Source organism: Brachypodium distachyon, chromosome 3 (assembly GCF_000005505.3).
Source record: "Brachypodium distachyon strain Bd21 chromosome 3, Brachypodium_distachyon_v3.0, whole genome shotgun sequence".
In the NCBI taxonomy this organism is placed as follows: domain Eukaryota; kingdom Viridiplantae; phylum Streptophyta; class Magnoliopsida; order Poales; family Poaceae; genus Brachypodium; species Brachypodium distachyon.
In genome coordinates, this window is record NC_016133.3 from 31,950,605 (window position 1) to 31,964,995 (window position 14,391).

Here is a 14,391-nt window from a genome sequence, read left to right on the forward strand (position 1 = left end):
CTCATGTTCGTTGATGACTGCATGCTTTTCTTTAAGGGTGAGGAACAACAAGCCATACGTATCAAGAATGTCCTCTCTCGATATGAGAGGGGGACTGGACAGATGTTAAGCCCGGACAAATGTTCTCTTATGATGGGCAGGAATTGTTCGAACACAAACCATGACTGAGTGGCTATAGTTCTCAATGTCACCACAGCCGCCTTTGATGAAACTTACCTTGGCCTACCGATCCCGGAAGGAAGAATGAACAATGGGAAGTTCCAATCCATCCTTGATCAAGTGGATAAAAGGCTGAATGACTGGACAGAAAGGTATCTTTCTGCGGCTGGTAAGAAGGTTCTGGTGAAATCCGTTATACAGGCTATACCCATCTACGCTATGAGTATGTTCCAATTCTCAGCAGGCCTCTGTGAAAGCTTAATGCAGAGATCGAGAAGCTTCTGGTGGGGGGATGAGAGAAAGGTGCATTGGTTGGCTTGGGAGAAAATGATCCGGACTGAGTGCGGGGGGGGGGGGGGGGGGGGGATTGGATTCCGGGATCTGAGGTTGTTCAACCAAGCGCTGCTGGCTCGGCAGGTGTGGAGACTTGTGGACAAACCAGATAGCCTTTGTGCTTGCGTAATGAAGTCGAAGTATTTCCCTCATGGGGAACTGTCTGACACGAGCTTCATGCAGAATGCGTCGCCTTGCTGGCAAAGTATTACTTACGGCCTTGATCTTCTTAAAAAAGGCATGGTATGGAGGATTAATTCCAGACAAAAAGTGCGGATTTGGAGAGACAACTGGATCCCGAGAGAAAATAATAAAGTGCCGCTAATCCGAGGCTCCTCCAGATTGAGAAGGGTGTCCAGTTTAATTAGACAAGATTCGAAAACCTGGGACGAACCCCTTGTCAGGTCTGTTATGCACCCAATTGATGCCGACGAGATCCTTAAAATCCGAATCCCAAGCTATGAAGGAGAAGACTTCCTAGCGTGGCTCCCTGAAAAATCTGGGAGATTCACTGTCCGAAGCGCCTACAAACTGGCCTTGGAGAGAACCTGGAACAAAGACCCTACTGGGACAAACACCAGCCCCTTGGGGGACCGTAATCTCTGGTCTCTCATTTGGAAAACAAACGTGCCTCCAAAAGTGAAAGTGTTCGCCTGGAGATTGGCTTCGGAGTCTCTTGCTGTGCAAAGAAGTCGTAGTTACCGGTTTAAAAAGGAGTTACCTACCTGCTCTATCTGTGGCATGGATGAGGAAGATGGACACCATGCGGTTATAATGTGTACAAAAGCGAAGGCCCTGCGGGATGTTATGAGAACACTCTGGGATCTGCCCCCGGAAGAGAAACTGCTAAAGAAGGGGATCGATTGGGTTCTTATCCTCATTGGACAGATTCCGGAGGATGCTAGGAGAAAGCTCTTCCTGCTGTGGTGGAGAGCCTGGGAATGGCGCAATGATGTAATCATTGGAAAAGGCGAAAAAACGATCGAAGCCTACAGGAATTCCCTCCTGACTCTTATCCAGGAAGGAGATGGGGTTTTTAACAGTCATATGGACCGTGGCAAAGAGCCGGTGGCCGAGCATGAAGTTGTGAAACCGCGGATGCTAGATCAGAAGGTCGTTACCTGGAAGCCCCCGAATCAAGGTATGGTTCAGCTCCAGATTGACGCCAGTTTTGTCGAAGAGAGGGGTTCCGGTTCCTGGGGCGCGATTGCTCTTGATGACAAAGGTGCAATTCGGTTATCCGCCTGGGGCCTGCTTCGCAACGTTAGATGCGCAGAGGAGGCCGAAGCCATCGCCTGTCGGGAAGGAATTAAAGCGATTGGGACTGACCTCATAGGCCCCGTTTGCATTGAAACAGATTGTGTTGCTATTGTCCAGGCAGTTCATGCAGAGAAGGCCGACAAATCCTGCTGGTTCGACGTGATTGAAGAGATTAAGCTGTGCCTGAGGTCGCCACGCTTCTGTAGCTTTAGCAAGGTCGCACGACACCAAGTCGAGGGTGCCCACTGCCTTGCTAGATACAGCCGGCTGATCTCGTCGGCCGGTATTATGATTAGTGATGTTCCCCCTGAGGTTCGGCCTGAGGTTATAAAGGCTTGTAATGTTTCTGACTTGTTGAGTTAATGAAGTTGGAAACCTTGTCAAAAAAAAAAAGAGCAGACAAAAATGCAGGTTAAATTAAAATGGCATGCCATCTTGAATACGACATGACTCAAATGATGTAGCATGCATAGGGAAACATATCTTTCCTTTTTTCCAAAAGGTTGGAGTAGATGTAAATTTTTCAATGAAATCCAAAGCAAATGAATCCCAAGGGAAAAAAAATATATATTGCAATCCTTTGAATCACACGATTAACATAGGAAAAATTTCAGAGGACTAGAATTCTCCAAAAAAGTTCTTTGAAACAAATAGGCCCGAAAAAATTATATCCTCAGTTGTCTACTGGACGTAAGACCAAAGGCTACCTCATGACACCGAAAGAAACGACAATGTGATATATAGATCCAGTTCCGTAAATCCGTATTACGGATGAGAGGAGGCTGGTATATCGAGTAAAATGGATCCAACGGCAATATATACGGTAATTTTCAAGGAAGTGCCAACCACAGCCCAGAGTAATTTAGAGAGCAGCTATATTATTCATCCATAAGTATCAACAGACGCCTTAGCAAAGGGTAGGAACACCCTACTACCCTGGTAATATCCAGCTCCAGCAACGACTAAAAATTATAACAGCACACCAGCGCCACCCGCATGTCCAATGTGCTGGTACAAATTACACATACCGAATAACACATATTTATTGGCGCGACTGACCCTTTTAGCTTTCCTTGGCTGCTACAGCTGGCTCGGCTTCTACGGCTGTCTCGGCTTCCTTCTCTTTCGCCTCCTCCGCATTTGCAGTTTCGTTTGTTTCGGGGGATGAGCTTGTGTTGCCATCTTCCACGGGAACTTTCTTGATTGTGCCGACCTTCACGTACTTGCTCATGAACTTGTATTCCCAGTCTTGCAGCGCGTCAAGCTCAAATGGCCCAAGGCCAGCGATGTTACCAGTCAAGTCCTGGGGCTCAAAAGACATCTTGGCTAGAGCTCTGCTGGCATCTTTGCCAGCGAAAAGTGCGTAAGGTCCACCAGGTCCATAGAACATTCTGCATAGACATTGAAAGTGAAATTAGAAATACGGACCCAGAATCAGAAATTTATGGAAGCTTGGTTAACATATTCCTAATGATCCCTCAGTTCCTCAAAACTGGGCGCTTCAGAAAATCCCCAAAAAGAGGGTGTCCAGCCTTTTCTGCAGAGGTTCATTCCCAAATTGCCCCAGCAACAGCTTGGTCAATAGGAAAATGAAATGTGTACCCAATCTTTGCTACCCTTGGTCATCCAGCAACGGAAATACTGGCCACGGTTGTCCGACGCGTCTGGACGTGGCAAAGTGAGCGCGTTAACAGTGAGTTGATCATGGGAATAATTAGGGGCAAAACTGGGACAAAACGACCCCCACCACCCCTCCTTGGTATTAACATCTCTTTTCTAAGAAGGCAAGTTTTGACGAATGGAGGGACCCGGACCACAACCGAGGGGAGAATTAGCACCGAAAAGCACAAAGGAGACAGGCATATTGCAAGTTAGGACATCTCCCTCCAACTGCCTCAACTCTAAAGTTTGTGTTAAGGTGGATCCCACTGTGATCTCTCCCCTCTAGCTATTTCTAGCACAACCCGTTGAGCATGTATTACAAGTAAGTACATAAATTCGTTTACAAGATGAGCTTCCAAAATCACACAAAGCACAAGGCATAGCATCTCTTACTGTGCATCAGCCATAGTGACCACTGGCTACTGTTCAACCCACAGCTGCCATAATGGGGCCCACCATGATGGCTCCCATTTAGCATCCATGAGAAGATGCTATTAAAGCTTGCATATGATAAATCCAAGATCTCTTATGTTATTCTCCCTCCACAAGGTATGTGTGCTCCACCCACAACTACATCTTCATACCAAACGATAAAGAAGAGAAGCCACATATCTTATTGCATTATTGAACCTAACCATAAAAATAATATATAAAAAATGCGGAGACCAACAAACATCCTTCCAGTTCTTTTAGGTGTAGAGTACCTACCATCTAAAGAATAAGGGGCCTTGCTTCGTTTTCACCTTCCACAGAATCAGAACTACTCTCTAGTGTACACGCATCAGGACAACGATCTTCTACGACCCTATTTCCTTCTAGCATGCATATATTCTTTTATCCGACCTCCAAAGGATAATTGCATCCCGATTCTGGAACATTTTCAAGTGCAAACTTACTGAATGAACCAATAAATTCAAAACCATCCACACAAATTTATGTGAGCCCAAGGACACAGTTTGTCAAAGACAAATACTAGATATTAGTAGATAGCTAAGATAAGCATCCGATCCCAAATGGAGGTTTCCATTTCCTGGTTATGAATATGAACTTTGATATTCAATTATTCCCCAAAACATCCTACCACTTCTTTCACCAAAGTAGCGCTCTCCTTTTCTTAGTAGTATTAGAGGCTTACAAAAATCATTACAATTGTGAAGAAAAAGGTAATACGTAATAGTAAAAACCTACCATACAAATAATCACTGTATACCATGTCCACAATCCCTGCCCTGGCTAACAATTTAGTAGTATTAGAGGCTTACAACCCAAAGAATTAAAGGGGTGCAACAAAACTTGATGAAGCATAGTACACGGGGAGCACCACTGCACCGCACTAAATTGTCTTCTTGGCATGCATTATCTTCCTCCCCACAGCACCACCCCACCCACCACAGCTATTGACGCTGCTAGCAGTCCTACCCCAAACCCGCCACACACCAAAAATTGAGCTCAACACTAGTCCTCACCTAAATCCCTGCCCATTTCTGGCTTACCAGTTCTGCCAACCGCACACGCAGACAGTCAGCAATGAGAGACAAAGAGCAAGGTGAACCAAAAAGCCTGAACCTAAATTGCTCACGACCTTCGCGGAAGAACATGCCTCGCCAATTTGTTGTTTCCTGATTGATTTTGTCACTTATCTAGATTTATAATGCTTCGCAACTGATTTTTTTGTCGTTATTTCAAGATTCAGTAACTGATGATTTATTACCGGTTATCCCCATTCTTCCCACAATTTGTCCACAGTGCACTCTTTAATAATTTGGAGCGCATGGACCAGATAGCATTGTACGATATTAATACACCGAGTAATCAAACTATGGTAGCAAACAAATACTGCAAAATATAATTCTTTGACCATGCTCGACGGTGACTTGGTGAGCCCCCAAAATATGATACTCGCTCAAGAATTCACACAAATCACAGTAAACGAATCGCCGGCTGTATCTCATCAGCATCCAAAAGGACAATCTGTTGACTACACAAAACCGGACAATCACATCCTAAAATCGAAAGATGGGAGATACCTGCTCTGTGTGACGTCATAGATCTGGCCCTTGATGGCCATGAGGAGGGGCTTCTTGGGGTCGGACCCGTCGTACTGCCGGAGCTCCTCCTCATCAACCTCTCCCAGCTGCACGGGAGGTGGGAGCGGCTCCGCCTCGGGCTCCTCGCGCGGCCGCTGCCTGGGAGGCGGCGGCGCCGCGAAGATCCCCGACACGACGTGGTACAGCGCGGCGGCCACCGCCACGGCCGTGAAAAAGGCCGCCGGGGATAGCCCCGTGTACGCCGCGATCGCCTGCTTCAGCGTCTCCCAGAGCTCCGCCACCGCCATCGCAGCCGACGAGGAGGGGGTTTGGGCTTCGGGGGCAGTCTGGTCTTTTAGCGGACTTGGATCCCGAGCGGAGACGGAGGTGGGAAAATATCTCCGGGATTATAAAGGGCTGCGAAACGTGCGGATGGGGAGGGTGGGTGGGGTTGTAATTTTGCATGTCTGGTCAACACTTGTGGGGTCTACCCGTAAGGGACGGTGGCGGCTGGCGGAGTTCTCGAGAAGGACCTTCCGTCCGTACGACGAACCGCCGTCCCCCGGGCCCCGGTACATGCATGCTGCTTGCTGCACATGTTTCGATCATCACCATGCTATCAGTTCTTACAAGTCCTCCGAGAAAAAGAAGTTCTTACGAGTGCAAATGAACGCCAACAGAATAATTTGCCTTCGCCAACCTAGTGCACCTCGTTTGGTTTCTTACGGTGAAATATCTCAGGTTTAAGTCTTCGACTTGATATGGGTTCTCACATTTCTCTGAATTTATTTCAGAACCTAACCGGCGTTGTGCTTTCATTGGAAGTGACGTACCCGTCAACTACGAGACGCATGTGGTGACTTAGTCAATCTCAAGATGATGTGGCAAACCGGTCTCTCGTAGGTGCTCATACGGGTAGCGTGTGCGTGTGTGCCTTCATAGGTGTGAGTGTGCGTGCGTGCTTGTGAGCGTCTGCTTCTGTACTGTGTTTCTACAAAAAAGAATAATTTGCCTTCTTCCCCATCTCAGCGAGGTTCCAATCGTCGTTGTTGGGACAAAACCTAAAAATAAATATATTTTTGGACGGAGAGAGTAGGTGGTTTGGTCTTTTATCTGGTCTCCAATTCCAATGAATTTTGCACGTGATGGCGGGTGCTTCTTGTTTTCACTTGTGGTGGCTGTAGCAGCATTTGTAGAAAATTTTGATATCTCAAAGAGGGATTTGTCATTAACAGCGACGTTCTTCTTCTTCGGCTCGGTGTATGAAGATGGTGGCGCCGGGATATGGGGGGTATGGGGAAGATCCTTGGCCGATGTGTCACTAAGCCTTGGTCACGGTCTAGCTCACTAGCTCGAAAAACAACGGTTTCTGAGATGGTGTTTCTCTAGAGATAGGGCTGTCTTTTTTTTATGGGGATCTAGAGATAGGACTGTCAACCGCCCTCTTCCGTTCTTCGACAATGCTTTGGCGGTGGGGAAGATTGGTGTCGAGGCGACAGTTTGGCTTGGTGCAAGGATTTCGAGAATCAATTTTTAATTATCATTTTTTAGAGAAATTTTGTGTTAATCATCAAGACATATGTCTTTGTTGTTGTCTTTGTGTGGTTCCATGCTTCTGAGCGTTGCAACCTTATTTCTTTATGACACTTTTGTCAAGAGAAAAAAGCATAGGGGCGAAGGTGTAAGGCAGGAGATGAAGAGGCGAACTAACACTTTTTTTTTAGAAAATATGGTACTCTATTAATCATAATACATCATTACACATAAATTTTAGATTTCATCTGGATACCGATCCAAAAACAGATGAAACAAGACACTCCATAAAACCAGCTAAGCATGTGCAACATTATAAAATTGGTTAAGGCCTCCTCAGCTTTTGAACAACTTCTAGGTCCCAGGAAGCCACCAGCGGAAAAGTAGGGAAAACTTCTTCGGGCCCTTTTTTTCCAGTTGCAGCTTCCCGTATTACAAATAAGATTGCCACCAAACCAAAATTACAATCAAGATGCCACCACACCCAAACCCTCCAAACAAAACCAAATCTTGCCCGTACCTCTACTGCACCAGCTCCCGCTAGGGTTGGGCTCCCAACGCCAGTCGCCGCCTCCTCCCCCCATCTCCTCTCTGGTTGTCGCCGCTCCATCCCCCGTTGGCCTGACAGTCCAGTCCTCACCACTCTGTCCTGCTTCCCACCGCACCGGATCCGCCGCTGCAGCCTCCCCCACTATCCTACCAGGAGCTCTTCGTCATCTAGGAGCCCGTTGGCCATTGCTACCTCCCCCACTTGACCACTGTTTAGAATAAGCGCAAGATCTCACGGCCTGTGTGGGGCATGCAAAGTTTGCTAAGGTGAGCCTCATTCGCCGTGTCTAGCCAGGTTGTTTGGCCACGTTCGAGTCCTTTGCCAGGACAGGATGGTGCGAGTTGCGATCGTGGGATGGCAAGCGCATTAGTCGGCCCATATTGCATGTAACAGTGATAAGAGAATAAAAGGAAGAAACGAGAAAAGCCGGGAACGATTACACGGCGCAAACGTCTTTGTCTCCCTTTGTCTATCCGATTCATGTGAGAATGAGTGAGAGAGATAAAGTGACACTGAGAGAGCTTCGGCTAACAACCACGTCGATCCGCAACAAGGTGTTGCAAATGTAGTGGATTTTTTTGTTGGTTGCATTCTCTGAAATGATGGATATTTGGAGAAAATTGGGACATGTGTGTCTATTGATTTGCATGGTGTGGAATGAGATTTGGAATGGTGAAGTTATGGTTAAAATAGCCGTTGTTTGTGTACTGTTTTGCGTGATGTGTAAATTATAGAGAGTAAATTTTTTTGTGGGCATATTGGGCAGCAAGGAATTACCCATTTTGATCTCCATGTCATGTGTATATCATAGATGTAAAACCGAAACATGGCAAAGTTACATGTGAAAATAGATAATAATTCCTTCCTTTACTGATAAACGAATAGGAATCAGGTTAATAAAACCGGAACTGTTTGTTGTAGCTCACAGAGTTTTCCTTAGCACGTGTGCCAAAGAAGTGCAAGCTACTAACCTGCAATAGGATGTTTGAATGCTGTTGGGTATGCCAATTTGATATGCAAGTTCAACAAGTGTGCGAAGAGAAACTATGGCCGCAAACAATTCAAAGAAAGGTGAGAGTCACTAAAAAGAGATGACTACAATATATGGAAATCATTACCTGCAAAAAAAATGGAAATCATTGTTGAGCCAACATGCACCTAGGTTAGGAAGAGATCCCAACACCCATACCGCTGCGGCCAGTGACAAGTGGTGGGAAAATGAGATAAAGATATTCTCGTTTTCATCTCATTTCCATTACTTGTCATTTTTACAAAATCTATGGAATGTCAAACTGACGTGGTTCTGAGATTTTCTTTCTCTCTGTTTTTTATTTTTGCAGAGATGTGCTTTAGAAATGCTCCACTTCAAGATGAGGAGAACATGACCACAATTTTTATAAGCATAGTGAGACTGACAAATGAGCATGTTGTTGTGAATGAACGAGAATGAATGATTGTGTGTTTGATTCCATTGATTGATGCTATATTTATACAAAGGAAAGAGGCGTCTGTACATTCACAAACGTCCCAAAAATTGGGTACAGGCACCCGCTCGGGAAACAACCGAGAGATTTTTCAGTTATGGGCAGTTGCTAATTAACTGCTTTATTTGCTAATTAACTAATACTTAATATCCTAATTGATCACATGCTAATTTAATCTTAACACTCCTCCTTGATCAATTTGCTCCGTTGATATGTATATATTTGTAACATCATGGAATCTTGTAATTTCCTCCAAAAACCCTGTGGGAAAAATATTAAGGAAAGTAATACTAATGTTGATATGTTGCGAAAACTCTTTTTAAAAACCCAATGGGAAAAATAAGGAGAAAATGGTAGAACATATATTGGTTATTGTTTCTTGATAATTCATATTGAATTATGTGAACAATAAATATGCCTTGTATATTATCTTTAAAAAACTCGGTGGAGAAAATAGAAAATATGACATATAATCTTATGTTGATATCTCATTAAAACCTTTTTATGAGAAATTAGTGAGTAAAAACTCATAATAGAAAAGAGTGCAATATGATGTCATGAACAGGTTAAATTCAGGTGAATACTCCCCTGATGTTTGCAAAATTTTAAGTTGTCGCATACAGGTTAAATCCCATGGACACATTTTTGAAATGTGGAGTTGGGTAAGGACTTAGTGAACAAATCTGCGAGGTTATCACATGATTTGGTTTGCAAGACGTTTATTTCCCCACTTTGTTGTAGTTCATGAGGATAAAATAGTTTAGGTGCAATATGTTTAGTCATACTGCTTTTTATATAACCTGTTTGCATCTGTTTAACACAAGCAGAATTATCCTCATAGATAATTTTTGGTGATTCAATCGAACCAATACCACATGATTGTTGTATGTGGTTAATCATTCGAGTCCTTGCAATACACTTTCACGAGATGCTTCGTATAAAGCTATTATTTCAGAATGGTTTGTGGATGTAACCACTAGTGTCTGCTTAGAAGACTTCCATGATATGGCTATCCCACCGTGTAGGAACACGAAACCGGTCTAGGATCTGGCATTGTGGGGATCAGATAAATAGCCAACATCAGTGTAACCGATTAGTTCAGAGTCTTGGTTTTCTTTTTGGAAAAGAAATATAAACCTAAATCTTTAGTGCCTTGTAGGTAGCGAAAAACTTGCTTGACTCCCATCCAATGGCGTTTTGTTGGAATTGCACTGTGTTTTGCTAGTAAATTTACCGCAAATGCAATATCCGGCCGGGTACAATTTGTAAGGTACATTAATGTCCCAATAGCACTAAGATATGGGAACTCAGGTCCCAAAATTTCCTCTCCATCTCCTTTTGGTTTGAATGGATCTTTCTCTACGTCTAGAGATCAAACTACCATAGGGGTTTTGCATGGATAGGATTTGTCCATGTTAAATTTCTCAAGATTTTCTAGATATATGTAGCTTGGTGAACCAATATTCCCGGCGGAAGGTGCTCAAGTTGTAAACCTAAGCAAAACTTGGTTTTACCCAAATCTTTCATTTCAAATTCCGTCATTAGATGATTACGAGCTTCATCTATATCCTGTTTGTTGCCAATGATGTTTAGATCATCAACACATACAGAGATAATACAAAATCCTGTTTTGGATTTCTTTATGAATACGCATGGGCAGTCATCATTGTTAGCGTAACCCTTTTTAATGAGAAACTCACTTAGTCGGTTGTACCACATTCTCCCCGATTGTTTTAAACCGTATAAAGATTTATTCAACTTTACACAATACATGTTGCGTCTTGCGTTAGTATTTGGAATTTGGATTCCATCGGGAACCTTCATGTATATGTCCGAATCTTATGACCCATAAAGATATGCGGTCACGACATCCATCAACTGCATAGATAGATGATTTTGAACAGATAATGAGATTAAATATCGGAAAGTGATTCCACTCATAACTAGAGAATATATTTCATTTGAAATCAATGCCGGGTCTCTGTGTGAACCCTTGTGCTACTAGTCTCGCTTTGTATCTCACCACCTCATTGTTTTCATTTGTTTTCTGGACGAAAGCCCATTATTGAGCTGGGTTGTGGATGTTGGTTATCCACCAGGTGTATATTACCCAATTGATCTCGGTCAATCATAAGTTGACTCAAAGTTGTTGTTGTAGAAGGAGGTTCAGAAGGTTTTCTTTGGTTGTTCCTTTTGTTGCTTGCTGGAAGCTAGGTCCTTTTTAGTTGTCGTGCTTCTCCCCCTCTTCCTTTGAACAGTAGGTACAGGAGGTGAGTATTTTTATAGGTACCTCTACTCTTTCGGACACGTTCTTTGCAGGATTATAGGATTTAGTTACACCTTTGTAATCAACAAATGCGTGTGGTAAATTGTGAAAGATCGGTATGGTCGACTAGAGGGGGGGGGGTTGAATAGGCGACTAACAAATTTTACTTTTTCTTTTCACTTTTATGGGATACAAGCATCAATACATGGGTTCACTAAAATGTCTAAATGATGAACACCGCTAGTATCATGCAATAGCCAAAGCACGAGCACAAGCAATAGATAATCAATTGAAACTTGCTTGATAGCCGAAGCACAAGATAAACAATTAAGCTTTGCGAGTAAGTAAAGGGGCAAGAATGATACCACACGGGGAGACGAAGATTTCACCGGAGTTTCACTTATTGGGGTCGGTGTACGTCTCCGTTTGGAGGAGTGCTCTACCGCAAAGTTAGAGGCTAGGGATCCCAAAATCCCAAGAGTAACAAAATCCACAAAGGAAATAAGGGGAATCAACTTTTCAATTTGGTGAAACCCTAGATCAAGATTTTCTCCTCCAATCCTCAAAGAATCAAGAGTGGGGAAGCACCAGGGAGGGAGGTTTAGGAATTTGAAGCTCTTGTATTTAGGGGAGAGAGAAATAGCTTGGTGGAGGAGAAGTCCCAAGGTAGGGGACGACTCCTATTTAAAGGGCGCCTCAAAAACTGACCGTTATGAGTAATTCGGGCAGTCGGGTGGTAGAGAGGTAGCAGAGAGGTACTACTGCCAGCGGTAGTGCCGCTCCGATACCGCCCCACTACCGCTAGAAGACAGTAGCGTTTAGATCTGATTCCGGTACGGGGGCGGAACTACCAGCCCCTGTACTACCGGCCTGGATAGGGCCGCACTGCCGCACTGCCGCCCTGGAGACATTTAGGCACTAAACCCTGAGGCTAAGATTATGAGGTGGTCTCTCTCCCACTAAGGAAACAGCTTTATGTAGGTGCAAATATAGTAAGTAGATTTGTGTACGTGAAGTTGATTCACCCAAACCTTTCCCATGTGGACTCCCTCTTAATAGTACGAATTTCCTACGACTCAATATAAATAAAAAGTCGTAAATCCTTCTACGCTTCTTTCCTTTTTGAGGACAACGAACCGTCTTGTGCCATTTGATCTCACATCTGAAACACTCGAGCACACGGTTAGTCCACGAGTCATGTTGTCATTAACACCAAAACACTTAGGGATCTCCCCCTTTTTGGTGTTTGATGACAACACAACGATTTGCAATAAGATATAACAATAAAGTTTAAGACAAAGGGATATAAAATATAGACGAGCTCCCCCTAGATATATGCACCCTTTCAATTTGCTTTTGGATTGCGAAGTGCACATACTCTAGGATCAATGCTCCACCTAGATTTTATAAACCAACAACTCAATTGCAAAGGATTAAGGATATTTCAATGAGAGCTTCACAAAGATATGTAAGGGATCATTCATACAAGATATAGAGCATACCTTCAAGAGGCATAACAAAAGTGAATGAACTCTACATGGACTTATCCAACAATATATAGAACAATGCTTCCATGAAGCATAATGGGTTAGATAAATCCAACAATTGAAATCATACCTTTTGGAATGAGATCTTGTATGATATATAAGGGCAAAAAATGGACAACATCTCCACACAAGATTAGTAAGACATGAGATAGATATAAAGCACATATGATATATAGCAAGTCATAATAGGCACAAAGCACATCACAAAGTGAACATTAAGCACACGACAAGCTATTACATATCAAGCATATAAAGAACATGTCTTACACAAAATGTATCAAAGCATAAGGACCTAAAAAGGTCACCATTAGTTCAAAGCAATGACACAAATGGCATAAATAAATGTATCAATCAAACCACACACAAATAAAGTTCACAAGCACCATCAAATGAAATGTATAAAGAACCAAACTTGTGACTTAAAAACCCTTGCAAATCCCTGCAAGTCTAGCAATCTAAACCTCACAACTTTTCGCTAATCTCTCCTAGACTTATCGAAACATCTCCCCCTTTGGCATCAAGACACCAAAAAGGAAAGAACGTCCCTAAAAGGAGATCAACCGGAGGCTACGGAGGCTTCATCTTCTTCTTTGTCTTGGGGGTCATCTTCTTCATATTGGGTTGGAGGTTGACGTGGAAAACTTCATCTTCATCTCAAACTCCATGAATTGATTTCCATTCTTCAAGGGTGACAAATTTGATTTGCTTCCACCAGCATCATCCATATTTATTGCTCTCAACATCTTCTTTTCATTGAAATGGATGATCTTTGCATTCTTGCTGGAAACAAAACACTTTCTTCATCTTCCTTTCTATCTTGCCAAACACACTCTCATTCTTGCTTGGGGATCTATGTGGCATCTCAAGAACAATATCATCACAATGACCGAAGTCACCTTCAAAACTAAATCTTGACTCGGCATGCTTCTTTATTTCTAAAGATCTCTCTTTTCATGGTCACTTTCTTTCCATAGCTTTGCTTGAGCTAGCACCTGTGAAAGATCTATAGATACGAGGGAATAGATAAGCACACAAACTCCCGGAAACAAAGCTACTCCAAGACTAGATTCTACCAATAGACATGGCACATTGCTCACAAAAACACCTAGGGCATCAACCCTAGAGAAAATGAGAAAATTACCCGTCTTCATAATAGAGGAGATGAAGGGAAACGGTTCCCGTGGAATAGATGTTTGGGAGGAACGGATAACCGGTGGATCCAAGCATTAGCTTGGGGAGTTCGCCACAGAAGGGAGTGGAGGGATCATATGGTTGGGGGCACCGATGGAGAAGGAAGAAAACTCCCACTCGACCAGCCCCAGCCCATTCATTCTTTAGAAATCCACTGTCGGTGGTTGTACCGCCCTGTGAAGGGTGGTTGTACCATCGTCCGGTAGTACCGCCCTGGGAGGAGCGGTAGTACCGCCTTGGAATGGCGGAACCTACAAGTTTCAAAACGTGGAACTTGTGCTTTGAGAATAGATGGTTTCAAGGTAAGATTAAAAACTTAGGATAAGATGCACACAAAGTATATAATATGGCAATACACACTCAATTTGCAAGTAGCAAA

General features: G+C 43.5%; 1 protein-coding gene across 1 annotated transcript; it reads right to left on the reverse strand.

Annotated features, from left to right (window-relative positions):
* Positions 1-2,606: 2,606 nt before the first annotated feature.
* Positions 2,607-5,831, reverse strand: LOC100842874 (membrane steroid-binding protein 1). Its single transcript, XM_003574105.4, has 2 exons — positions 5,442-5,831; positions 2,607-3,143 (listed from the first exon to the last, which is right to left on the reverse strand). Exons 1-2 carry the CDS (start codon positions 5,747-5,749, stop codon positions 2,816-2,818), a joined length of 636 nt encoding a protein of 211 aa, XP_003574153.1. The 5' UTR covers positions 5,750-5,831; the 3' UTR covers positions 2,607-2,815.
* Positions 5,832-14,391: the final 8,560 nt, after the last annotated feature.

Bases quoted from the DNA above. Each gene is read 5' to 3' on its own strand.
- LOC100842874 (XM_003574105.4), bottom strand. From the start codon at position 5,749: ATGGCGGTGGCGGAGCTCTGGGAGACGCTGAAGCAGGCGATCGCGGCG. The intron at 3,144-5,441 runs GTATCTCCCATC...ATGTCTATGCAG, and splicing joins TATGACGTCACACAGAGCAG to AATGTTCTATGGACCTGGTG.